Source organism: Microtus pennsylvanicus, chromosome 8, assembly GCF_037038515.1.
Source record: "Microtus pennsylvanicus isolate mMicPen1 chromosome 8, mMicPen1.hap1, whole genome shotgun sequence".
Classification (NCBI taxonomy): domain Eukaryota; kingdom Metazoa; phylum Chordata; class Mammalia; order Rodentia; family Cricetidae; genus Microtus; species Microtus pennsylvanicus.
The window spans coordinates 3,571,230-3,598,536 of record NC_134586.1 but is presented as its reverse complement, the minus strand read 5'-3'; the positions used below and the strand labels follow the sequence as shown (position 1 = coordinate 3,598,536).

Sequence of the window (27,307 nt, the reverse complement as noted above, 5' to 3'; positions counted from 1 at the left end):
GCACCTGTTTCCCCCAAACCACGTATTCCTCCCTGGTGCACTGAGTACTCCAGGCTGCCCTCTGCATCACTCTCTACTTGAACTTGAAGGACTTCTTGTTGAATACACACACCCCAATCACTACTTCCCTCATTGCTAAATAGCAAACTGTAATTTTAAAATTCCTCTGAACACTGCAATTTCCTCTTCATATACTTATGTAGAAACTCGACCATGATTAAAACACTCATAGAGACAGTATTTGCAACTGCCTTCAACAAACTCCAGTAGGCTGAGGTTTCAGAACGCTGTCTATTCCTAGCCAAGAACATGAGAGTCGCATACAATCGGTGTGTGGCTGATGCAGGTGGTGGGCATGCCAGCCTTCCTCGATAACCTTCACCACACACAAAGCCTCACAGAGGTGAACCAACACAGTGGGGGTTTCAGAGAAAAGTGGAAGGCTGTAGCAGCTTAAGGCATCGTGGGCGGCCACAAAGACAGAGGTCTGAGTGAAAGGCTTTGTTTCCATTCTCTGCTGAAACCAATAGTCTGAAGTAGTTCGTTACATTCAACTCTTGCCTGATACTATCTAGTGACTTGCAAGTAGCAAGAAGAGGAAAAGAGGAAAAGGCAGAGGGGACCATGGAATTCACAGCAACTCCAGAGCAGAGGATGGTTTCATCGGTCACTGTGTTCTTTCACAGTGTGAGCTGAGGATTTGTTTGATTGGATGTTTCCTTTTCATGGAGTTGGGGGCTTGTGGACAGCATTACCAGAGAAGTGGGTGCTTCAGAAACTGCCCTTGAATAATGGGGAGTTGATTGTAATTAACTACACGTTCAGAATGAAGACGCACCATGCTCACTGCACACATCACTTAAGGTCTAAAGTAAAGGTGGGGACAGCACTGGGTTCCCAAGGAATCCAACGTGTCCCTCGTGCCGTGCATCTCAAGCCTTACCTAAGGAAGACATCACCAGAAATCTATTAACCCAATTAAACCACGGCGCTCATGTCCTGTGGAATTGAATTGCCACTTTAAAACTCACTGGAAAACGAGATTATACATACATACATACACACACACACACACACACACACACACACACACACACACATATATATAACACAAGAAATACTCCAGGCACACTAAATCTGTAACCAAGGTACTGACTGTGAAAACTCTGGCAGACAATCCCGTTTGCACCTCAGTCAGAATTCACATTACCTCTTCCACACAGCAAGGGCCTGGCACTTGGTCAGGAGTTCTACTTACAAGCCTGCCTTTACTGAGCATCTTCCGAGTGCTAAGGACCACCCCAAAACATCAGCATGTTAGCCTGTAATCACGCCAGTCAGTAGGCTGGTGCTGAGGCAGGAGGACCAGCACAAGTTCAAGGCCAGCCTACCCTTCCCAGCAAGTGCCAAGTCCGGCAGGAATACAGTGAGATGCCATCTCAGTAAATAAATAAGACGAAACAATATGCAGGTGGTTCTCAACCTGTAGGACACAACCCCTTTAGGGTTTGAATGACCCTTTCACTGGGGTCACCTAAGACCATCCCACCAGAAAACACAGATGTTGACATTATGGTTCATAACAGTGGCAAAATATAGTTATGAAACATCAACAGGCATGGTTTTATGGTTGGGGTCACCATAACCTGAGGAGCTGTGTTAAAGGGTCGCAGCATTTGGAGGTTGAGACCCACTGCTCCAGTGACGGTGTCATGGTCTTTGGAGTGGTCATTAACAGCGAGCAGCCGTCCCAGCCCCTCACATGCTGCTCCTCCGTGATGGCACTGTGAGGCGTAGGCTGAGGAGGTCCCGAATGGACCACCATCACGGCTCTCGGGGTTCCCCCGTTCACTCACAAGGCTAGGTGCCGCGGTGCCCTCTTCCCTGCAAGCAAGCTCAACCTGAGTAAGCAGGAAGGTGACCTGAGTAAGCAGGAAGGTGACCTGAGTAAGCAGGAAGGTGACCTGCCTCTTTAAAATGCTGCGCACACTCTGGCTGGAGATGACTCTCACTTGAGCTGAACCCTGTCCCGTGACTTCTGAGCGTGGTGTATAATGTAAATAAATACATTTATCCTAGTAAAAACTGCTAATGCCCAATGTTAGAAAGTACAATGACACATATGTGCTGAATTGTCATAATGCAACCCACTATTTCATAACTAACTTAAGTAATTCAGAGAGTTAGCTGGCCGAAGACTGTGTTTCCCCTGTCTGTGCTTCTGAGCTCTCTGAGAACGGCATGCGCTGTCTGCGCCCCTCTTGTCTGAGTCCCCAGGCTCACGTACATTATCACCCTCGCTTCTCAGCTTCCAGAAAGGGTGGATGTAGAACCAGGACCCTTCATTCCCAGCCGCGTCCAGTGACACACGCATGGCGTTCTTCTCCAGTAAAGCGGGCAACCTCTTGTTGACAGTCAGGTACTTGTTGCTTTTTATATGAAGCAGCTGCAGGAGAAAGATGTGTGTTAGAGCCTGTACCCATGGTCTCCTCGGGTAGCCATAGTCATAAATCCGCACACCAGCTCGTGCCGAAGACTGAACACGGGAACTATTTTAAGGCTTAGACCCACTAACTTCCCAAGCTGCCTGCCTGTCTCCTCCTTGCTTCCACCCCAAGTTCTGCTTCAAGGGTGATGGTGACAGCCTAAAGAAGCCATACTAGGGACACTAAAGATACCTCTATCCACCGAGAAATAACAGACTAGCACCAGGCTTTCCACAAGAAAAAAGACCCGGAGGGCCCCGGAATCTCACCCATTTCCGATACTTGTACATCCATACAAGCAAATCTGCCAAAGAACATCAAAGCCTGGGAGAAGGTACAGACCTACTCGGTGCCCTAAGCTCCTCTGCCCATTGACAGCATGAGCGTTCTCTGTCTCTGTCTCTCTGTCTGTCTCTCTCTCCGATGTCAAATGAGTCAGCAAGGAGACGCTGACCCCACTTCTGAGACTCAAGCAGGAGGACCGTTGCCTCTCCCTTCACAGATGCCGTTGGCAGTCTTCCCCCCCAAAAAACCTCACTGGGGAGAACTACGAAGACAAAGCAAACTTCCCACCTACTTCCAAAAGTCTTCAAAAGAGAATGGACATTTTAGCGCTCACAAGATGAGGCAGAAGTTATTTCAAAGTAAAGTGGCAAATTTTTAACTGAAGAAAGAATCATCTTTGTGCAAACCTCCAGGTCCCACCCTTGGTCCTGCCTGTACTGCTAAAGGCATCGACACCCACAAGTCTGGGCGGCAGCTCAGCTGATCAAGTGCTGCCTTACAAGCACTAGGGCCTGAGTTCAAGTCCCAGGTTAAAGAGTCAAGCGAGATGAGGAGGCACACACTTGCAAGTCCAGTACCGGGGAGGCATATCCTGGACTCCCTGGCATCAGCCTTGCTGGATCCACAAGTCCAGGCTGTGAGAGCCTTAGTCCCCCAAAACAACATGAGACCGCTGCTAAGAACAATATCTGAGACGAGGCTGACTTCAGGCTTCCAGGCTCACATGCATGCACACATACATGCAAGCACACGTTCACACACACACACTCTCTCTCTCTCTACACACCCATGTGCCTGCACATACATGTGTGTGTATGTTCACATGCATGCACATACATAATGCACACACATGCATGTTCATACACGCACACTTCACACACAGACACTTATGCACCTGCACACGAACACACATGCACACAGGCACTTGTACACACACACACACACACATCCTCAAGCCTGAGTGTGTACCTCCAGGGTCCATGTCAAAGCACTAAGCACAGCCCCTAAGACAAGCATTTGTACTTGAAGTTCTTGACGGGAAGCTGAAGTGAGTGTCCTAAACTCAGCGAAGAGACATCTCTGGAAGACTACTTAGGGGGCTGCAGTCCCATCAGGCCAAAAGTCACTCCCTCCATCACTAGATGAGGTCACACATTGAGAGGCTGGGGCCAGTCCTGTCCTGTGGGGAACAGCTCTGCCATGGCCTCTGGCACACTGCCACTGGTCGATGACAAAACACCAGGAGACATTCTTCTTTAAGGCGGCCTTATAAAGGCTCATTGTGGTGGTTACTGTAAGGAACCTGTGCAACCACTGTTTACCATTTTAAACAGTTTCCTCTTTATGTGCCCTCGAGAGAAATGCTTTCCTGGTCTCCCTTCTGGGAATGGCTGTGCTTCTAGACTCCAGATGGGTGCTATACTGTAGACTTCCACTACCAGGGCTATGGCGAGCCCTTCCTAAGGCCAAGCAGCAGCAACAACGCCTTGGGCTGGGGTCAGCTGCAGCAGCAGCAGCAGCAGCAGCAGCAGCAGCAGCAGCAGCAGCAGCAGCAATGGCCTTGGGTTGGGGTTTACCAAACTTTCTAACCAAGCCTTCACCTCATCCAGCTGCCCAGTATTTTCCCTCTGACCCAGATGCCTCCCTTGATGACCGGGCTTGATTTCCCCATGCGCTGTGTTTCTTGGAAAAGGTCTCACATTCTTTTTGGAACAAGGTGGGGCACTTACTAGCAAACAAACAACAACAAAAAAAGCCTAAAAGACCAAATGAAGCAGGGGAAAGGAATGCAGCCGAGATAAATCAGTGTGCATGCTGACATGAAGACTGGAAATCAAAGGAAGACTGTGTGTACAGTCTGAAAACTCTCCTCCGCCCAGGGAAAAGATACAGCTCCAACATGGGGTTGAGGATTAGATAGTCATAGTTACCATCTTCTTATGATCTGGCCAAGCCATTTCCAATACAAGACTTAGACTCCTTAGGATAGAATGTTTATTAAAACATTTCGCATATGTTCCTTGTTTAATTTTGTTTATGCTGATTGTAATTCTAATCTTATGCTTGATATCTGTTCCTGGTGTATATTGTTTTGTATCAGGTTTGGTACTCTCTTACTTAAACAAAAGGGGGAGGTGCTATGGAGGTTTCTTCCGCTCCTTCAGCCAATAGCCTTTAAGATACCAACCCACTTGGGTGTGGTCTTTTTCCGCTTTAAAAAGCAGCCGTACCCACGCTTGCTCTCTTGCTTGGGGCTCCACTTCTGGCTGCTAGACTCTGGTCCTGGTTGCACAGAGGGCTGTTGTCTAGGATGGTGATCTGTAAGTTTTACTTTTATGAGCACCAGCCCACCCATCTAAATGACTGTATTCTGGGCCTTACAAACCCTGTTGCACAGTCTTGCCTTTGGTAACTCAGACCCATCTAGAGATCAGTTTTCTGTGTGCCCGCACGGATAGCCTATGTTCAGTGCTCGCAGGCTGGCACCATCGGGCCTGGCACCAGATGTATTCAGTACGCATGTGTTACAATGGATGTCCACAGAAACCTTCATCCTAATTATAATCCCCACCAAAGGACAAACACGGTACCCCACATGTTTCATACAGCTTGGCAGGTGGGTAATTTGACAGGTACCCCTAAAACACTTCCCTCTTTGAGGATGAAATGGAGACTTACTTGTATGACGTTGCTGTATTTCACGATTTCTCCCAAAAGTTTCCTGTTCTCTGATTCATTCTGCTTTTGTTCCAGTTCCGCAGCATGCTGCAAGGAGGTGACCCAGTATTTAGTGTGGAGACATAGCAAGCAGAGAAGATGGTTTACAAAGTATTCTCAGTAACGAGAATAAACCAGACAGGCTGCATTACTGGAGAGTTGGAAAGGCGGTGGGGGGAGGGAGTGAGGCAGGGTTTCTCTGTGTGACCCTGGCTGTCCTGGAACTCACTCTGTAACTAAGCTAGACTGAAGCTCAGAGATCTGCCTGCTTCCGCCTCCCAAGTGCTGGGTAAATGTATGCACCGCCATGCCCAGCAAGGAAGTTTTCTGTTATTGGGGGCATATGTACACTAGGCTCCCAGATCTGCCCCCACCCCAAGTGTGTGTGGCAACTTTGCAGTCTGTGCCGAAGGCAGCCAAACCTGTCTTGGGCCATTTGTTTCTACACTGAAAATGTCAGTTAAGTAGAAGGTTCTTTGGAGCTAGGAACTTTTCTACGACGGGACTTGAAAGTGTTAGAAAGGCAGGTGAATTAAAATCTCAACATATAGCTTCCAATTCTGAGAGTTCTGTTAAATGATACAAAACTTAGTACTAGCAAATTCACACTCAGTCAAAAAAAAAATCTTTTATTTTCTCCACAGACTGATGGAGTGGGGAGTACTATATGGAGTAAACTATAATTAGATTTAACGGTCAGGGGTTTTTAATTCCTTTTCAGCTCGGTGAGCAGTTTAGAATTAGCCTGGCACACCTTAAAAAATAACAGTGGGGACGTTTTGCCCACATGCCAGGAAATAAGTAGGTACGCCTTGCAACCGACAACCATGTCCCTCTGCACCGCGCCTTGGGTCTCTCTGAAATCTCTCTCTGCTTGCTGGTGAGATCAACAAGCCGGGCGGGCAGCCGAGGGTCTGCTTGTAATTGCTGCTCTCAGGCCAACCTCGGAGGAGGATGACAGCCGCTTACCTGGAGCTTCTTCAGCAAGGCAGCCTCCGTGTGGTTTCCTTGCTTCGCCTGCTTGGCTTTCCAGTATTGCTTCTGGGCAGAGTATCGATTCATAGGGCACACCTTGAAAAGGCAGTCTGAGAAACAGAGCGAGTTACTAAGTCTGTGGTTCTGAGATCTCTTAGCATCTGGGAGGTCATTCAAAGGTCATGTCACAGTCATCCCCTGAAAAGGTCTTAAATTACTCTATAACATCCTTTTCAAATACCCAGTTAGATTTCATTAAAATAGGTAAGTTTTCATTAGGGTATTACAAAACATTGTAGCTCGTGTGATTCATGAGGAAGTTAATCCAGTGATGATATAAGGCAATTCTTCCGATTTTGGTTGGCTTTGGATTTCTTGAGACAGGGTCTCATATAGCACAGGCCAAACTCCGTCTTACTAGGTAGACAAGGATGATCATAGGCGACCCTGGTGGTGGTATCTCAAGCATAATTCTCTCCCTGGCGGGACAAGCGGACTCAGAGTCCTCCATGTGCTAGGGGTTTCCTAGGACCATGAGGTGATCTCAACATGAAATACAGGCCAGCTCCCAAGGTCTGTGGTGTCCTGGATGTTCCTCCTGTTTCAGTGGTAAAATACTCTTCCTAGCGCTGTCTCGCCAGCCACAGACAGGGAGAAGGGAAGGCTGGCTGCCTGCTGCCCGGCTTCCTCCACTTCCACGGTCCGGGATCCCAGCCAGGAACCATGCTGCTCACCTCTTATAGGGTCAAACATGCAAAGGCCAAACAGTCAAATAAGATAAAAACAAATTCTGGCAGGCATAGTGGCACGTGCCTTCAGTCACACACAGCACTTGGGAGGCACAGGCAGGCAGATCTCTGTGAGTCCAAGGTCAGCCTGGTCTACCTAGTAAGTTCCAGGACAGCCAGGGCTACAGAGTGAGTAACAGGACAGCCCGGGCTATGTGGTAAGGACTGTCTCAAAAAGGCATTAAAAAAAAAAAGAAAAGAAAGAAAAAAGAAACAAACCAACCAACCAAAAGAAAAATTTTCCTTTAAAAAAACTTACTTTGTTTTAATAAATGTGTTACTATTTAGAGTCAATCTCACATTCCAAGGGAGTATCAAAACACAAAAATCAGTAGAATCAAATATCCATTGAGCTGCATTCTCAACTATCCTGACGGTCTAAAATGAGTAAGGGCTGTGGTGGCTGAGCAGGCATGCCCCACGACTCACAGACGTGAATGCTTGGTCACCAGGGAATGGTGTGCCTGACTGGGGGGGGGGAGGCGTTAGGAGGCGGGGCCTTGTTGGAGACAGAGTATGGGGGGCCTTTGGGGATTCAAATGCTTAAGCCAGGCCCAGTGTCTCTCTTTCTCCACCCGCTGCCTGTGGATACAAACGTGGAACTCTCGGTTACGTCTCCAGCACCTGTCTGCCTGTGTGCTGCCACGCTCCCTGCCATGAGGATGGTGGACTAAACCTCTGAAACTGTAAGCCACTCCCAGCAAAAGCTTTCTTTTGTAAGAGTTGCCGTGGTCACGGTGTCTCTTCACAGCAATAGAACGGTAAGACAAGGAGAATGGCTAAGATTTTTTTAAGACATTAAAAGCAGGAGACATAATGGACCTTATAATTACATGCATAGATTCTCATTATGTGTTTATTTGGACACTGACTGCTAGAGAGTAACTCGAGGAAGGTGGCTCTCTCCCTCCACCTTATAAACTGCAGAGACTGAACGCGCCAGGCCTCATAGGCAGCCTTCCCCCACCAAGTCATCCCGTCCCACAAACTCTATCAACTGCCCTGTTTTTATATACAGAAAATTAACTCAGAGCTTCTAACTTTATACTAACATGAAGCTGCAGAGATGGCTCAGTCATTAAAAGACCCCCTGCTCTTCCACAGGACCCGAGTTCAGTTCCCAGCACCCACACTGGATGACTCAGAACCAAACATCTGTAACTTCAATTCCAAGTGATCAGGTGCCCTTCTGGCTCCCACAGGTACTAGCACGTACACACACACACACACACACATCTAAATAAAAATAATTTTTAAGGCCCTGTCTCAAAAAGTCAAATCAGATAAAGAAATACTTTTAAGAAATACTAATATGAATAAAAGTTTGTTCATTTGGTTTGGCAGTGCTAAGAATTGTACTCAGGGCCTTGCACGCACTATGCAAACACCAAGCTATAGATGCACACACTAAGATTTACCACTGAGATAAAACTCTAGCCCGAGAATGCATAGTTTGTATGGGGTAGAAAACAGACACCTTCAAAATGCTAACCCAGGTTGAAGACCATCGCAGCTGCCATATGACTCAGATGTACCTGGCCTATGCCTGTGAAGACCAAGGGCTACAGTTGAGATGTGTTGTCCTTGGCAGCATGTCCTACAAGGCTCAGAAATAATTTCCCACATATTAGCAATAACAAAGAGGGTTACACAAAGTTTTTGAAGCACAAATACTAAGGTTGCTCACAAGCAGCCATGAAAGAAGGTCTGTGAGTTAATGCTGTAGATTATTTCAACAAATATGAGGCCGGTAACAAAACTACATTGTCTTGGTGCAGCAAAAACACAGGTTGATGTTCAGGCAGAACAGAGCCCTCTGACCCATGGCCGTACTCATCGACTCATTCCCTTGTGAAAAAGGAAGCAATGGCTACAGATTCCTATTGTCGTTCATCAGGAAGGGGTCTTTTGACACGGAAAATACTTTTGGGTAAATTCCAGAATGCCCCAATGCTACTCCTTTGAAATGGCACCTTTGGGTAGCTAGGAAAATGTCTCTATAGACAGTATTGAGGCCTGAGTACCTGGCTGAATAGGTTAGGAAAAACCAAACACTCAACCGTGCTTACTGTAATCCCCAACAGGAGTCCTGCCTCTCCCTCGGGTGTTATGACTCAGACCCCACCCTCAGGAAGCTCACTGTGGCCAAGTTTCCTGTGGAGGGTCTCTGGAGAAGGTGCCTAAAGACTGCTCCTTGGGACTCTCCCACAGGTGACAACTCGTGTTGTCGGTAAATACGCAGGAGAATTGGGAGTGCAAGACAGTTTGCACTGAGAGAACACAGGCCAGACACCTTCTGTGGAAAAGTTGTTATGGGGGTGTGGTGCTTATGTTGACTAGTTTTCTCTCGCCGCCTCCTCTAGAGCGTGTTCGGGAATATACAGTAACCTTGAGCTGGTCAGATGTTTTGTCCAATTCTATTTTTACTGCCTAACAAAAGTATAATAATGCCTACCGACACCTAATTCCCAGCGGTGCTGAGGCGGACAGAAAGATAATCTGTGTGAAATCTCTGTGAACTTTGAAGCCTGTCATAAATGTGAGGCTGTATGATTAATGCTGCCTCCTTCTGTCAGTCAGAGCCCCATGAAGATGCAGAGGTGACTACGCCCTCAGCAAGCGGCAAAAAAGCAGCAATTGAGGTCCAACCTGAAAACACCCCTAGAGTGTGCAATTAACATCAAGTCCACCCTTTCAGTGGAAGACGGCCCTGTGCGTGTTTGTATAAAGTTCTTGGAGTCCATGCAACACAGTGGCATCGAGCAGAGGAAACACTTGCAGCTGTCTTGTGGCTCAAACGCGCAGTTTCTGTCATAGTACCAGCGTGGGTGGCGCCTCAGACAGGCCCTTTTCTTCCTGTTGGCAGAACTCGGCTAGTTCAGAGTCACCTAGACCTAGGCAGAGCTTCCCAAATCTGCTGTCAACGTTAGCATAGTTTTATGTGAGGTAGAAAACAGACACACCTAATCCAAGAATTCAGGAGGCTGAGACAAAGGATTGCCATGAGTTTAAGGCCAGCCTAGGCTACAGTGTGAGACCCTGCCTCAAAACAACAACAAAAAACCCCACTAAAGCTAGCTCCCCAAATTCCTGGATCTGTCCAGTCTCTCAACTTGAAAGCCCCACCCCCATTCAGAAACTAGCTCAGAGCCCCTTTTTAACTAGACAGCAGTCTAGTTTCAAGGCTCAATGAGTTAAATTTTTTTAAAAAAAAGGAAAATGAAAAGTTTGCATCATAGAATAATCATGAAAAGCACAAATAAATGGAAGTAATTTGAGTTTAATTCCTTTACAAATTTAACCTTCACATAGGAGTCCAATAATCTGCAGGATTACATCCTGTCGGGATGTGTCAGTAAGGTACAATGGGCTCATCTGGTCACCACCTGGTCACCACCAGGTCACCACCTGGTCATCACCACCTGGTCACCACCTGGTCACCCACCACCTGGTCACCACCTGGTCACTACCTGGTCACCCACCACCTGGTCACCACCAGGTCACCACCTGGTCATCACCACCTGGTCACCCACCACCTGGTCACCACCTGATCACCACTAGGTCAGAGGAACCACAGCTCAACATCAGGATTTCATTTCTATCCACCTTGGAATGGTGGTTCTCAACCTCAGCAATCCTACAGATCAGATATTTATACTACGATTCATAACAGTAGCAAATTACAGCTCTGAAGTAGCAATGAAAATAAGCTTACGGCCAGGGTCACCACAACACAAGGAACTGTAGTAAAGGCTCGCAGGCAGCGTTAGGAAGGTTGAGAACCAAGGTTGAGCTCTGGGAGGAAATAAAGCCACCAGACGCAATCACTTCAGCTGTGTTTCAAACCTGTGTGGAGGGAAGAGCCTTGAAACCTCTTCATGGTGTGTAGCAGAAACTCCACAATGGAAAACACCAAGTTCCAGAACTAAACACACACACACAGGCATGCACGCACACATGTACACATGCATGCACACACAGGAACACACATACACACATGCACGTACACACACACACAGGCACACATAGACACACACATGCATGCACACATGCACACGAGCAAGCATGCACACTTGAAGCCCTGTAAATCCTTCATGAAACCAACCAACACCTCCACTTCCTGCAGCCACCTACTCATCTGAAGTGTTTTGCTTTGTACCCCTAAAATATTTGCCCCTGAGGCTGTTTCTGTCCCCCAGTAACCACCCTCAGCACTCCAGTGAAGACCAGCATGTAAACCTCAGTGCATCTTGCCAAGGGTGGAGGGGAGGCATGCTTTCTCACGCGCCTCCTTCTTAAAGATGTCTTAAGGCTTCAGTGAGTAGTGTGTATCAACCTGTCAGCAGGGCTGTCTTTCACCAGGTTGGACAACCACCTAATACTCTCCCATGCTGCCTTGTAGGATGACCTCACGCTGACTATGGAACCTGGCAGCTGAGACTTCACTCCCAGCACAGGGAGGAAGGTCTGGGAATGTTGTTCTCCTCTTCAGAAGGGATGCAGCCAAGGCTAGTGGTCTTCCCCGTGACCCAGCCACAGAGGAAGCAAGATAGCAAGATGTGACTGCCTAGACGAAAAAGGTACCAAGCCACATGACTAACATAGAAAAGAATAATGGGGTAATACAAGTTATAAGAGTTAATAAGAAGCCTGAGCTAATGGGCCAAACCGTTTTATAATTAATGTAGACCTCTGTGTGTTTCTTTGGGACCGAATGACTGCAGAAAGGTGTGACAGAAACCTCTGTCAACAGGACAGTCTACCACAGCGCTGTAACTCGGCTTTTACGTCAGTCTAAGAAACTCATTTTAGAACACACTGTCTATATCAAACTCTCAAAGGTGAGTAGTTATCAGGGAGAGTAGGTTCGAGTGTGGAACCAAAAAGGCCGTGAGGAACAGACAGACGGACAGGCATAAGAAACACTGAAGGTCATCACAACACATCTTGGGCTAGCACCCGTGAAAACAGCAGTCTCCTTCCTCCAGGCGAGAGCCAGCTGCGTTACCACAAAAGGGAAGAGAAACATCTTTATAGCTCCAGGCTGTGCAATGTTGTGTTAAACCTCAAAGGGGACTCAGATAAAATCCCAAGTCCTGTTCTCTGAGATAAAGGAGCGAAAACTCAGAGTTTGGGTTGTGAAGGTTCTTCCTGATAAGCCTCTGGATTAGAGAGAGCACGTCACACACGAGCAGACAAGATCAACCACACACAGGACATTTCAGTACCCTGGCAAACGACTGCTTGTGTTAGGCCTTGCCGTTACTGTGACAGAACACCTGAGAGAAATACACTAACAATGAGCGCAAGTCCTGCTGCCTTTGGATCTGTGGCGCCGCCATGAATCACGGTGGGAATGTGATGGAGGAGCCACTTATCTCACAGAAGGCAAGCAAAGAGAGGGCAGGAAGGGGTGGGGGCAACAGCTGCCCTTCCACGGCAGACCAAGCGCCTAACTCCTTTGCTAGGCCCCCCACAGACTTGTCTCCTTCACGACAGAGCCACGCACTGGGGACCAAGCATTCTATTCACAGGTCTTAGGGGACATCCAAGACCCAAACTATAGCCCTGACCTTGAAGGTGAAGACATTATTGTCACGTTTGTTCCCTCGAAACAGCTATCAGCAAACACTGAAACTGTAAAGAGTATTACCAACTGGCAACAAAAGGCCTTTCCTCCGCATTCTTGAGAGTTAGTCGGAGTCACAGAAATGAAAACACAGTTCTCAAGCCCACAAAGTGGCTAAGGAGTTGATCTGGAATTTGAACCAGGAATTTGCACCCAAACCCCATTTAATATGCAGCTATGAGTCAGAGCGATTACTCCCATGCTTTTTCATGTTGAGGCAAATTGTCTCATGTTAAACGTTGTTCTTAATTCTACCTGCGCATCTTGAGGTCATTCAGAACCAGTTGAAACCAGCTTCCACCACAAACCTTGTGTCCCCAAACAGAATCCTTCTGAGTCCGGCATTTCAACTTTCATGTCAGCACAGCAAGGTCCAGGTCTGTTGTCACCACAATAGACATGACTACTTGATTAACAGCAGATTCTTAATGTGACCAACAAAGACAAACCGTGGAAAAATACTGCCAGGCAGTAAGAAATGGCTTCTCCTCCATCCTCCTAAAACCGTCTGACACCAACAACTTTCAGATAAAAACTGTGGGATAGATTCACATTTATACACATGTGTGTACAATAGTTATGGTGCATCAAAAGAACTGATGAATGTCTCTACGGGAGTTTTGTTCATGTATATATACTAAAATAAATGCAAATGCATCAATGAGAATGTTGAAAAATCCTATTCTTCTTGAGATTAATTTCCTGTTCAAATGTTAATGGATAAATACTCAGAAGCAAACTTCATCCAGATCAGAAGAGAAACAGTTTAAACACATTATGGATAATTTACATTCCGGTTAAGGTTTGGATTCCAACACTTAACAGACCATGTCAATGGACATGTAGCGTTTGCGCTCAGGAAAAACACACAGTGAATAATTATTTCAATCAGCTTTCCCACTCTAGGGATGTCATGATCACAATGACGACTTAAAGAATGTGTAATGGATGGATTGATTTCAGGAATCAAATTTCATTAAGCAAATATAAAAGATAAAAGAGAACAGAAAGAAAACTGAATTTATATGGATATATCTATGTACGATACTCATGTAAGTATGTTGTGTGCCATCTATGACAAAAATCAACCCATTCGATCCTAACTAGCCCCCTTTGAACAGGACAGAAAAGATCTGAAGGGGGAAGCAGATGGGTGCACCCACTCTTTTGAGAATGGACGTGTGAACTGTAATGTGTACACTCATGCATGTGCACCGAGTGACAGTACAAAACCCGTCTACTTCTGAAAGTTGCAATAAAGCATTCAGTGGGGCCAGAGAGATCGCTCGGCGGTTATGAGTGATTGCTACTCTTGCAGAGGACCTAGGTTCAGCTCCCAGCATCCACATAACAGCCCACAACCATCTGTAACTCCAGTTCTAGAAGATTTGATGCCCGCTTCTGACCTCTGTGGGCACTGTGCACACACAGTACACATACATACATGCAGACACTCATAAGCATGAAGATAAAAGTGAATACACCTTTAAAATGTCTCCCTGCCCCCATTTGGCCTGCCCTTTCCCATAGCAGCGGTCCATCGGCGGCTGCCTCCATCCCCCAAGGAGGGGAAGAGGATTGAGACCGAGGACCTCAGGAAGGGAAGATGATGGGGACCGAGGACCCCAGGAGGTACCCGTTAGGCCACCCATGATGAGAGAGACAAGCAGAGAGTTGCTTGCCAAGGTTTCTGACACACAAACATCTAGACTTTCAAGTCCTCTCACCAACAGTCAAACCTTACACAAACGCAAAAGCCACAGTCAGAACAAAACCCAAGCTCTCAGGCACATCACAGAGGGCACAGAGGGCAGATACGAATCACTAGCTTTTAAATCCAAACCTCAGTAATTAAAGGGACTCTGTGGTTTGCTTACCCAGGGTCCTAGCACTCTTGTGGGGAGTTTGGCCAGGCTCACGGGTGGTGAGACCTTCAAGGGGTGGAGTTTAGTGGGAGGCAATTGGGTCACTGGGAATGCTTCCTCAAAGGGAAATTCAGGAAGTTCTGTGGAACCTTGCTCAGTTCCTGGGCAATGGATGTCACAGAAGAACAAGAGAGCCTCCCTACCCTCACCTCCCTGTGGCGCTAGAATCTCTCATCACCATGACACGACAGAGCAAAAGGAATCCTCATCACAACCAGGCATATGTCGGTGCCATGTCTTTAGACCTGAGACAGTGGGAGCTAAGTAAGTCTCTCTTCTTTACAAGTTTGCAGCCTGGGCTACTTTATCCTAACAACAGAAACTTGATACAGTGATCAGATAGCCCTGCATGTTCAAGACCTCACTGACTGAAGCTTAAGAAATTACTAATTTATTCCAGCTGCCCACACCTGATGATAAATGATGCCCCTGTTCCTTCTCAGGTGACCAAGTTTGAATTCTATTATACAATCACCACAATAATTCATGGACACAATACTGTAGTTGCTGAAAAGCCGAGGCCACCATTTGGGGCTGGTTGACGAATGAATGGGACCTCACGGAAGGAAAAGAACACCATTGTGGGAGACACATTGTAAGTGGGTTCCTAACAAAGGAGCCTGTACCTGGGGCTGCGGGCATCGGAACACACGCACAATAGCCATGCTAGCTGAAGAACGTTAGTGAGAGCAGAAAATGCTGCATTACAGAAAGTGGAGAGGCATATAAACTCTGCAGAAATGGACAGCCACCAGGTTAAAGCTGAGAGGGGCTGAGAATGTATTTCTCTGTATCGATTGATCCGGGATCAAAGCAAAACTTAGTTCAGTGCAAAGGAAAATCGCCAACAACTGGGAAAAGCAGAAACTGAATTACTCACAGGCAGGTAAACTTTTATTCCTCATGCTGAGGCAAGGAATGGGGAAACATCCTGTGTTGGGAAGAGGCCTAAACAATTCCTCCCGGTTTTCAGAGTACAGAGTTCACGCCTGCATCCACAGAGTCCAGGGCACTCACCTGTCTCCGCTGTAGTCAGTAAACCATAGCTTGCTTTGACTTTGGCATTCTGGAACCAGGAAATGCCAGCCCTGGCTTTCTCCCCTGTGTGTTTCCTGCCACCGAGTATGCGTGGGTATGAGGTTAAAGCGCTCACAGTTCGGACAATGTCAATACTCGTTATTATTAGTCCAACCTGCCGTGTAGATGAGCAAATACAGTTGTGTTTTTGTCCTGAGGTTTCTAAAGCAGGATGCTGTGAGATTGTGCACCACATACATAAAAAGAGGAAAGCCAAGACGCATTTTAAAAGATGTTTAAAATATGTTTAAAAGATTTTTAAAAACACCAAGGCTACACTGAAAAACCCTATCTCAAAAAAAAAATTAAAACATTCAGAAGAGACAGAGAGATAGCTCAATGGTTAAAAGTATTTTTGCTCTTCCAGAGGGCCCAAGGTCAGTTCCCAGCGCCTCCATCAGGTGGCTCACATGTGTCTGTAACACCAGCTCCATGGCCTCCAAGGGTGTCTGCGATCCCATGCTGGTCCCCATATGCAGACATACACACCTATAAATAATTAAAAATAATTATAATATATAAATAATTTTGATAACAAGTATCAAAAAATGAAGAAGCTGCTCAGGGATGGCAAGATGGCTTCTCAGGTAAAGGCACTGGGTTAGACCCCTGAGCCTACCTGGTAGAGAGGGAGAATCAACTCCCACAAGCTGTCTTCTGCCCTTCGTGCTGGGACATATATACACCCTTTCAATACACACACACACACACACACACACGCACACACGCACACGCACACACATACACACGCACACGCACACACGCACGCACACACACGCACGCGTGCACACACACACACGCATGAACGCACACACACGCACACACACACACATGCGCTCTTACACACACACACACACACACACACACACACACACACACACACACACACACACACGCACGTAGTAAGAAATCTTGAGCTATTCCGCACTCCTGGTCACTAGAGAAGTGTGGCTGAAAGCACAACAGAACGGCAATGGCTAAACTTAAAATGAATGACAGTTTCGGAGGGCGGGAGGAATGGTCAGGGGTGCTCTGCCCGCCCCACCCCACCCCCCACTCTCAACTCTACACCCCACCCCCACCCACCCCCACCCACCCCACACCCAGCAGCTTCTACGGGCTCTGTATGCAAATGTTACACAGCTTAGTCATAATAGCTGAAAAAAGAAAGAAATGGCCCAAATTTTAAATACCATATAGTGGTATACCCATACAACGGAATAGGATTCAACCCAAACACAAGCAAATCATAACACATCTGAGAGCCGGGAGGAGCCCCAGGCTAACAAAAATGTTATAACAAAGATGTCATACTCAACAAAAGAAGCCAGACACAAAGACAGCGTACAATATGAAACCCTCAAAATGAAAGAGATTAACTGCCCCTCCCCGATACCCAGCAGCTTCTACTCATAGCTCTTGATTAAACGCCAGGTGCTAAACCCAATAAAAATCATCGCATAGATTATTTAATCCATGGAAATTTCTTCTCGGCTATCAATGCTGCTGTCATTTTGCGGGTCACGAAATCCAGTTTAAAGATTAGAGTCTGACCCAGAGCGCGGAAGTGGGTTCACCAGGCATGTCTCTGTGTGCTAAAGATGGAACGGACGCAACCAGCTGTCGTGTGTGTTGGAGGGGACCGGATGGGATGTATGGGGGGGGGGTGTAAAGGAGGGGTGGGCACAAGGACAGACCACACAGGGTACCGAGGACTCTGCATGAGGAAGAGTGTCTGCAGCGCTCACTGCTCCGCTGTAGCCACCAGTATACTCCATGGAGTAAACACTTAAAATGAGTGAGTGAATAGAAAATAAATTACTGTTTAATTTTTAAATTTTTTTGTGTGTCTATTTTATTATTTATTTTACATCCAAACCACAGTTTCCCCTTCCTCCTCTCCTCAATTCCCTCCCCCATTTTTCGTTCTATCCCCACCTCCCATCCACCCCTTCTCCATCTCCATTCAGAAGGAGTCAGGCCTCCCATGGAGTCCACAAAATATGGCTTATCAAGTTGAGGCAGGACCAAGCCCCTCCCCTGGCATCAAGGCTGGGCAAGGCGTCCCACCATAGGAAATGGGTTCCAAAGAGCTACCTCATGTGCCAAAGACGGTCCTGGTTCCACTGCTAGGGGCCCCACAAAAGACCAAACTACACGACTGTCACCCACATGCAGAGGATCTAGGTTGGTCCCATGTCAACTCCCTAGCTGTTGGTCCAGAGTCTGTGAGCTCCCCATGAGCTTGGGTCAGCTGTCTTTGTGGGTTTCCCCATCATGGTCTTGATGGCCCCTGGTTCATATAATCCCTCCCCTTCTACTCCTTCCCACAATCCCCATGCTCCCAATTTACTCAGGAGATCTTGTCTTTTCCTACTTCTCATAAAGATTAGATAATTTTTTAAAAAATTTTTAATGGCCGTATTTGTAGCTGGCCCTCAGGTGCCTGCTCTCCATGGATCAGTGGCTTCTCACAAACGCTGTGAAGACAGAAACCGTGCTTCGCAGTCAGAAGGCTTTCCTAGGATGTTTTGTTTGTGGTTGCCTGGTAGACAGGCTGGGAACACTGGGGCAGCTGCCTGATGCCTCATCGTTTCTAGAGACTTCCCTGTCCAGGGTAGCTTTCCAAAGTATTTGATGATCGGTTGATAAGACACTCCCTGGGTGCAGCAGGCAAATCTGGCTAAGCTTCCTGAGATAAACTTTCCTAAACATGGCGTGAAGTAAACTTGAGGCTGGGGCCACTGTGTAGCTCTAATTTGCGGGGATAACAGCCTGGAATATCTTGCATTCTTGGTTCCTTCCTGTAGCTGAGACAAACACCAGGACCAAAGGCAACTGAGGGAGGAAAAGGGTTTACTTCAGCCCACTGGCAGGGAGGAAAAGGGTTTACTTCAGCCCACTGGCCACAGGCCATCTATTAGGTGTCAGAGAAGGAATTTAAACAGGGTCTTGAAACCATGAAGAAATGGTGCTTTGCTGGCTTCCTTATAGAGTCCACGACCGCCTGCCCAGGGAATGGTGCCGCCCACGGTAGACTGGGTCCTCTGACATCAATCGACAATCAGGACAACCCCTGCAGATATGTCCACAGGCCAACCTGGTCTGGATTGAGATTCCTCTCCAGGTGACTCGAGGCTGTGTTGGACTGACAGCTAAAATTGACTCTGTGGGCTTTATTTTAACAATAGGAATGTTTTTAAAAAACAAAAACATGTATTCATTGTTGTTGGGGCAAGGGCACAAGTAGCATGGTGCCCATGAGGAGGTCAGAGGACGATTCTGTGGAGCCAGTTCTCTCCTTCCACCTTTACACGAGTCCAGGGATTGAACTCAGGTGAGCAGGCTTTCGCAGCAAGCGACTTTATCCACTGAGCCATCTTGCCTGCCTCTAATCATGTTAAGCATCATATTAAACAAAATTAGTCATGTTCAGAAATGCAAATAAGTGCTTTGTCTTGCTTGTGGATCTACACAGAATCATAACAGGAGGTGTGCAGACCTGACATGAAAACAGAAGGCAGACGGGGAAGGAGAGGGACCAGAGGGGGGAGGAGGAAATTCCCCGCATCTCAGAAGCAGAGACGGGAGTTCAAGAGCTCATGGCTAAACTGGACTACAGAGTGAGACCTTGTTTCAAAGCCTTAATACAGAGTGAATTCAAGGCCAACCTGAGCAACTCGGCATGGCTGTCTCAAAATTAAAGGTGGTGAGAGCTGGGGTGTGGGGTGAGGGTGAGGCTGGGGTGCGGGGTGAGGGCAGCAATTGCCTCACACGCATTCAATCTGTACTTACCCCCCTAAAAAGGAATTTGTAAGAATGAGCTACTCCTCCAAGCAGCAGCCTAAGTGAAACACATTCACTCCTGTGTCCTCATCCGAGCCAAGAGACGCGAACACCCATCGCGGACAGAAGGACAAAGCGTGTTCTGTCCGCACACCGAGATCTTATCTGCTGTAGAAGATGAGGGACTGGTCCATACTACAGTGTGAATGGGTCGGGAACTGTATTTAAGTCAGTGGTTCGCAACCTTCCCAATGTTGTGACATTTAATACAGTTTCTCACGTTGTCATGACCCCAATCATAAAATTATTTTAGTTGCTGCTTCAAAGCTGTGATTTTGTTATTGTTATTAATTGTAATATAAATTTTTGGAGATAGAGGTTTTTCAAAGGGGTCATGACCCACGGGCTAAGCGCTGCTGATTTAAGTGAGAGACGCCCATCACAAAGGTCACGTGTGTGGCACTGGCTGCTCTTCCAGAGGTTCTGAGTTCAATTCCCAGCAACCACATGGTGGCTCACAACCATCTGTAATGAGATATGGCGCCCTCTTCTGGTACGCAGGTATACATGGAGGCAGAATGTTGTATACATAATAACTAAATCTTAAAAAAAAAAAAAAGTCACGTGTAAGGTCCCAAGTGTCCACAGACGTGGAGACAGAGGGGCCTGCAGGCTGACCATGTCCGCTGCTACAGGACAGAGGCACTCTTAATGTCAAACACACTTCACACGTCTACCTCTCCAGTGACACTTGACACACTTGTAAGTTTAAAATTAAGACGGATGGGTGTGGTTGGCTGGGATTCATCATGTGTGCCTGTTTACATGCAGTGTGGTAAATGTGCACATTTGTGCGCGTTCACGTAGGGCCTGAAGCTGACACTAGTGTCTTTCACAATTGCTCGCTACTTTATTTATTAGGGCAAAGTCTCTGCTGAGCCCTGAGTTTGCCCGTCCAGCTAGCCAGCTTCCCTGGGATTTCCGGCCTCTACCTCCCAAGTGCTGGAATTGCAAGCAGCTGCCACACCTGTCTGACATTTTACCTGGGTCCTGAGGATATGAACTCAGATGTCTGCCTTTGTGCCTCACGCCATTCCCCCACTGAGTCATCTCTCTGGCCCTCACTGAATTTTAAGAAGAAAAAGAAATCTGATTCTCAGCATTAGCATTCTATTGTACTGTGTCTCATCTTCCGGGGAGAGCCAGTAACAGAAGCACAGGCAAGACTGGTGGGGCTGGTGAGTGGCCAGATCATGGCAGAGAGGCAGCCACACAGAGGTCCAGCCAGCTTAGGCAGGATCAGGGGGCCCCTGGGGACTCCAGATGTCACTCAGAGTGAGACGGAGAGGCTGCTGGTGAACCCCAACTTCTACTCAGCAGGCTCGTTCCACTGACTGCAGAGAGAGGACCGCTGGGGGGCTCATGCAAGGGAGGTGTCAATCACAGAGCCACATCAAACTTCAGAAACTCTGGGCAGAAGGTATGATGTACATTTTAAAGGGAAAACCTATGGGGGTTTTGTCATTTTTGCATGAGGTGTAAGAGACAGCAGTCACAGATGAACCAAGATGAAAAGCCGGGTGTGTGCTGGATGGCAGCGCCTCCCAGAGAACACACTGTAAACTGGACTCTGTTCTATGAGACAATAACAACACCTCGATTCTGCAAGAGAAACACTCTTGGTTGTTGTTATTGTTGAGTGTTGTTGATGAGTGCCTTGCTGTCTTAAGGTGGGTATAATGAGCTTTTTAAAAAGATATGGCTAGGCCTGATATTACACTCCTGTAATTCTGGCACATGGGAGACAAAGGCAGGAGGGTCGGGAGTTTGAAGCCAGCCTCAGCTACACAGTGAGTTTAAAGCTAACCTGGGCTACATGAGACCCTATCTCCAAAAAAATGGTAAAAATACAACAGACAAAAATGGGAAATACAGAGGAAAATGTTTCTATTTATAGATTACCTTTTATAGATCATCACAAGTTTGTTGTTAAAAGTTAGACCAATTGGGCCAGTGAGCTGGCTCAGTGGGTAATGGGCTTTTGCCATGTCTGACAACCTGAGTTTGATCTCTCAGACCGTGGAGTGGAAGGAGAGATCTCTTGAAAACTGTCCTCTGACTTCCACACAGGTGCTGTGGCACGCATATCACACACACACTCATGCATGCACACACATGCGCATACATGCACACACATGCATGTACACACACACTCACATACACATGCATGCACACACACAAACACACATTAGTTAAGCTTAACTTTAACTTACGCCAACAGCAGTAGGTGTAACTTTTTCACAGAAAATGGTTTGCAATAGGGCGACACCCCAGGCAGGGGCAGTGTGTGTTCTCCACGTCACTGACCTGTCCTGCCCGGTGGTTAGGAGCAACTTTGCCTGCAGCAGCAGGCTCGTTCGTGTCATGAGAAGAGAAACCACAGGCTTCTGTGCCAGGAGCCCTGGCGCTCCTCTCCTTTTATCCCTGAGCAAACACAGTCAGAAAGCAGCTGTGACCTCCTGGAGCAGAAGCCTGCTCAGCTGATAGCCAGTGCTCCTAATGGCTAGATGTCACCTTCCCCTTCTGTGTGACTGTGTCCAGATAGAAGATGAAAGCCGCCCCACTTCGGACAGGAAAGTTTATCTGAGGCATTAATCCTGAAGCTGACAGTCCAGTAGATGCTACAGAATTCATTTTCTAACATCTGAACTGCAAATCCAATGGCCAGCAGGCTAGAAAAATTGCTAGCAAAGAAGCTGACTTCCAGTGTTTGAAGAAGGGATCTTCGGTGCCATCCTGGAAGCAAGAATTCCTCAATTACAGAAGTCTATAGGGGAATAAAACTGGAATAAAAGGCAAACTTTAAGAATATTGGGGATCTGGGAAGGGGACTCAGTGAGTAGGAGCCCTTGATGTGCACACATGAAGATCTAAGTTCAAACCCCACCCCCACATAAGACGCTGGTCATGGCTGCACACGCCTGTAATCGACATGGGGAATGAAATAGCTGGGTCCAGAGATCCTGCTGGGCAACTGACCAGGCTGAACTGGTGGTAAGCTTCCAGCTGGGGAGAGATCTTGTCTCAAGGAACAATGAGGAGTTAGAGAAAGGCACCGAGTTTCTAGCTCAGGTCTCTGCATGTCCACATACAGACACGAGCTCCTATGCACTCGTGCACACACAAGAATACGTCATTAGGGAAAGAGAAAGGCAGGGTGGAGTGGACTGTCTCCCAGAAATACTGTTAACAGACAGGGTGGAGTGGACTGTCTCCCAGACACACAGTTGACAGACAGCGTCCACAGCCTTCCAGAGCTCCTTACTCATAGCTCAAGTCTGAATCCAGGTACCACACACAAGGGCTGCGAATGCTCAGTAGCTGCCATTTCCATGATGGGCATGATGACATATGACACACGCCTGTGATCCCAGCACCTGGGAAGCTGAGGCAAGAGGATGTCATGAGTTTGATTGAGTCCAGCCTGCTCCACAGAGTGAGTTCAAAGTCAGCCTGCTCCACAGAGTGAGTTCAAAGTCAGCCTGCTCCACAGAGTGAGTTCAAAGTCAGCCTGCTCCACAGAGTGAGATGCTGTCTCAAGGAGAGACAGAGACAGACAGAGACAGAGAGACAGGGAGAGAGACAGAGACAAAGCGATAGAGACAGAGAGAGTTGGAGAGACAGAGGTGGAGAGACTGAGACAGAAAGACAGAAAGAGATGGAGAGACAGAGAGAAACAAAGAGAAAGAGACAGAGACAGAGAGACATGGAGAGACAGTCAGAGAGACAGAGAGAGACAGAGATGGAGAGACACAGTGAGACAGAGAGAGACAGAGACAAAAAGAAAAAGACATAGAGAGACAGAGAATGAGAAAGAATTTCATTCACAAACCTAATTTCTACTCTTCCAGGAGGCTTCCCTGACCACAGAACCACACAGGAATTCCCTTCTCTGTCCCATTTCATATAAACTCTTCATCTATAAATATAAACCATTCTGTGCGTCTTTACTTTCCACATTGATTCTTAGCTCCCTAACGAGATTGTGTGCACCCTAAATTCATAAACTGCACATTAAATTTCTGAATAACCCCACAGAATCTAAGTGGGGGGACTTCAAGTAGATAAAAATCTCAAAATGCCATGTTCTCACAGCACACACACATTATATGCATACACACTGCACATGCATACTGTGAACACACACATGCACACATACTATGCACACACAAACACACTGTGCATACATGCACACCAACACACATCATGTGCATACATACACATTATGCACATACAAACACACACTGTGCACACACACTTGTGTGCATACATTACACACACACACACACACATCCTGCACCCATGCGAGGGTTGCTCTGCCATGGCTCCAAGAACTGTTTCTCTGAGGCTGCTTGCACTCTGCATGCAAATGTGGCAGTCCGGAGAATGAGTGCATTCTCTCCCTGAGTCCCACTTTCAGAGAGCAGCAGTGTTCCCTCTGGGGCTCAGGAAGCCCCTGTGCCTGTGCACAGGAAATGAGCTGGGACCACCCTGATAATTTGCCTCCTGGAAGCTGAAAACTGTTTCCTGCATTGCTCTGGGTCCTGGCGTAGTGGGTGCCTCCATGGAAACAGCCCTGGCGACTCCTGATGGTCCGTGTTTATGGGGTTATCACCCAGCCAGTTGTGTAGTCCCTGGCTTGCCAAGAGCACCACAGACTTGGTCTGGCAGATTCCCAGGCTTTGTTACTAAACACATTGGGGTTATTCACAACTAATTTATGCTCCTCAATCAAAGGCATATAAGTGAGAGAAAGGGGGTGTCCACGTGGTGACCCAAAACTGCACTGCTGCATAAATTAGGTTTCTCTCCAAAGTTTTCAAGTTTGTGTGTGTATGCGTGCATGTGTGCATGCTTGCGTGTGTGTGTGTGTGTGTGTGTGTGTGTGTGTGTGTGTGTTGGGGAGCATTACTTTGTTTAGCTTTTTAACTATTTTGACTCAAATTCTCTGAGTGGTTACATGAAAATGGCTATCATACAAAAGACCACTTCATAATATAACCCCAGCAGGACAGACACTGAAACCATTAATAAATGGGACCTCCTCAAACTGAAAAGCTTCTGTAAAGAAAAGGACACGGTCAATAAGACAAAATGGCAGCCTACAGAATGGGAAAAGATCTTCACCAATCCCACATCAGACAGAGGTCTAATCTCCAAAATATACAAAGAACTCAAGAAATTGGTTATCAAAAGAACAAATAATCCAATTTTAAAAAAGTAGAGTACAGACCTAAACAGAGAACTCTCAACAGAAGAATCTAAAATGACTGAAAGACACTTAAGAAAATGTTCAACATCCTTAGTCATCAGAGAAATGCAAATCAAAACAACTCTGAGATTCCATCTTATACCTGTAAGAATGGCCAAAATCAAAAACACTGATGACAGCTTATGCTGGAGAGGTTGTGGGGTAAAGGGAGCACTTCTGCATTGCTGGTGGTAATGCAAGCTGGTACAACCCCTTTGGATGTCAGTGTGGTGATTTCTCAAAAAATTAGGAAACAACCTTCCTCAAGATCCAATAATACCACTTTTGGGTATATATCCAAAGGATGCTCAATTGTGCTACAAGAACATGTGCTCAACTATGTTCATAGCAGGATTGTTTAGCATAGCCAGAACCTGGAAACAACCTAAATGCCCCTCAACCGAAGAATGGATAAGGAAAATGTGGTACATTTGCACAATATAAATTACACAACATAAAACAAAAATGACATCATGAATTTTTTCAGGCAAATGGATGAAGCTAGAAAACATCACACTGAGCAAGGTAACCCACACCCAGAAAGACAATTATCACATGTACTCACTCATAGATGGTTTTTAAACATAAAGCAAAGAAAACCATCCCACAATCACTATCCCAGAGAACTTAGACAACAATGAGGACCCTAAGAGAGACTTACATAGATCTAATCTACATGGGAAGTAGAAAAAGACAAGATCTCCTGAGTAAATTGGGAGCATGGGGACCTTGGGAGAGGGTTGAAGGGGAGGGGAGAGGCAGGGAGGGGAGCAGAGAAAAATGCAGAGCTCAATAAAAAAACAATAAAATAAAAAAGATACACACCATATGAATAAAACCACAAATCATATTTTAAAAAATGGCTATCATAATGAGCAAAAGATGCCTCCAGATTCTTTCAAATCCACAGAAACACACCTTGCTAAATATCCAGGTAAATCAGAGCAGCAATTGGCAGTTAGGGACAAACTGTCTTAGGAATGACCTTAAGCACCACACAGGGGCACATGGATTTATCTGAGGCTCTGTTATACCCAAAATTAGGCATTTAAAATTACAAAAAAAGTAGTTAATTAATTTTTCCTGCTTGCTTACTTCCCCACAATTCTTACTATTCTTCTCTTCTCCCCTGCCTCTCAGTCCCTCCCTCCTCTTCTTCCTTATCCTCCCCCTCTTCTTGCTTTTAATAGTCTATTACACTGCTACCAGTTCAGAGTTCTGCATATACCATAAGCACTTAAGACTTTGCTTTCCATCAACAGATGTGACCTGGTGTGACTATGACCCCTGCGATTCTTGGTTCCTCAATGGAGAAATTATTCATTTTCCAACCAGGTCTCAATGTCAAAGAACCACATAATCTACCACACTCCTAGGCTTCAGAAATATTAGTAACTTGATAAAGTCAACCCTAACTATCCTTGATAGTCAACCCTAACCATCCTTGATATAGTCAACCCTAACTATCCTTGATAGTCAACCCTAACCATCCTTGATATAGTCAACCCTAACCATCCTTGATAGTCAACCCTAACCATCCTTGATAGTCAACCCTAACCATCCTTGATAGTCAACCCTAACCATTCTTGATAATTGACCCTAACCATCCTTGATAATCCACCCTAACCATCCTGATATAGTAGACCCTAACCCATTATTCTTGCATCCTCTCTTCTTCACACTGTGCATGCAAATGCTATAAATTCTATTCGAGTTCCATGAGGTCCCTTGTTTTCTCTTTAGATTCCACTCTCCATTTGCAAACTGTTGCAGGAAATGAAGGCTCAAGGTAAAACTAAAGTCTGATTAACTCTCCTCCACGTCTACCTCACACCATTCCCTTTCAATCCAGCTCCAAGACCACTAGGCCCATTTCTTCCAACCTTGGTTTTAATATTTCCTATTGCATTCGATACCCAACATGGGGCATTCAACGAAGGGGGGTGAATTAGAATTGGATGCAATAGGAAATATTAAAAACCAGTGTTGGAAGAAATGGGCCCAACGGTCTTGGAGCTGGACTTCATCCCCATGTCGTTGAATGCCCCAGGTTGGGTACCCTCGCTCATACTATGCCTTCATCAACTTTTTTTTTTCTTATTATCATGAACAGGCTCTCTCCACAAGACTCACTCCTGCTCATGGGTCTTCAGCAAGCCATTCCACCATCAGAACAGTCCTACAAACCTTCTACAAAACAGGTCCTTCCAACTTCAGAACTACAGGAAGTGTTCGATACTGAACCTTAGTCTTCTAAAACTATTACAGAGGAATCATCTCTCTGGCTGACAGTTGTTCCCACCTAAACTTCAGGAAGGTGTCTTTTC

At 46.5% G+C, this 27,307-nt stretch overlaps 1 protein-coding gene across 1 annotated transcript in view; it reads right to left on the bottom strand.

Annotated features, from left to right (window-relative positions):
* The window catches only part of Itpr2 (inositol 1,4,5-trisphosphate receptor type 2), a 411,976-nt gene that overhangs the window by 326,921 nt on the left and 57,748 nt on the right, over positions 1-27,307 (bottom strand). The window contains exons 3-5 of the mRNA XM_075982281.1: positions 6,459-6,574; positions 5,451-5,537; positions 2,288-2,446 (exon numbers count right to left, since the gene is read on the bottom strand). Coding sequence (XP_075838396.1) covers positions 2,288-2,446; positions 5,451-5,537; positions 6,459-6,574 — 362 coding nt within the window. The remainder of the gene's footprint in view (positions 1-2,287; positions 2,447-5,450; positions 5,538-6,458; positions 6,575-27,307) is intronic.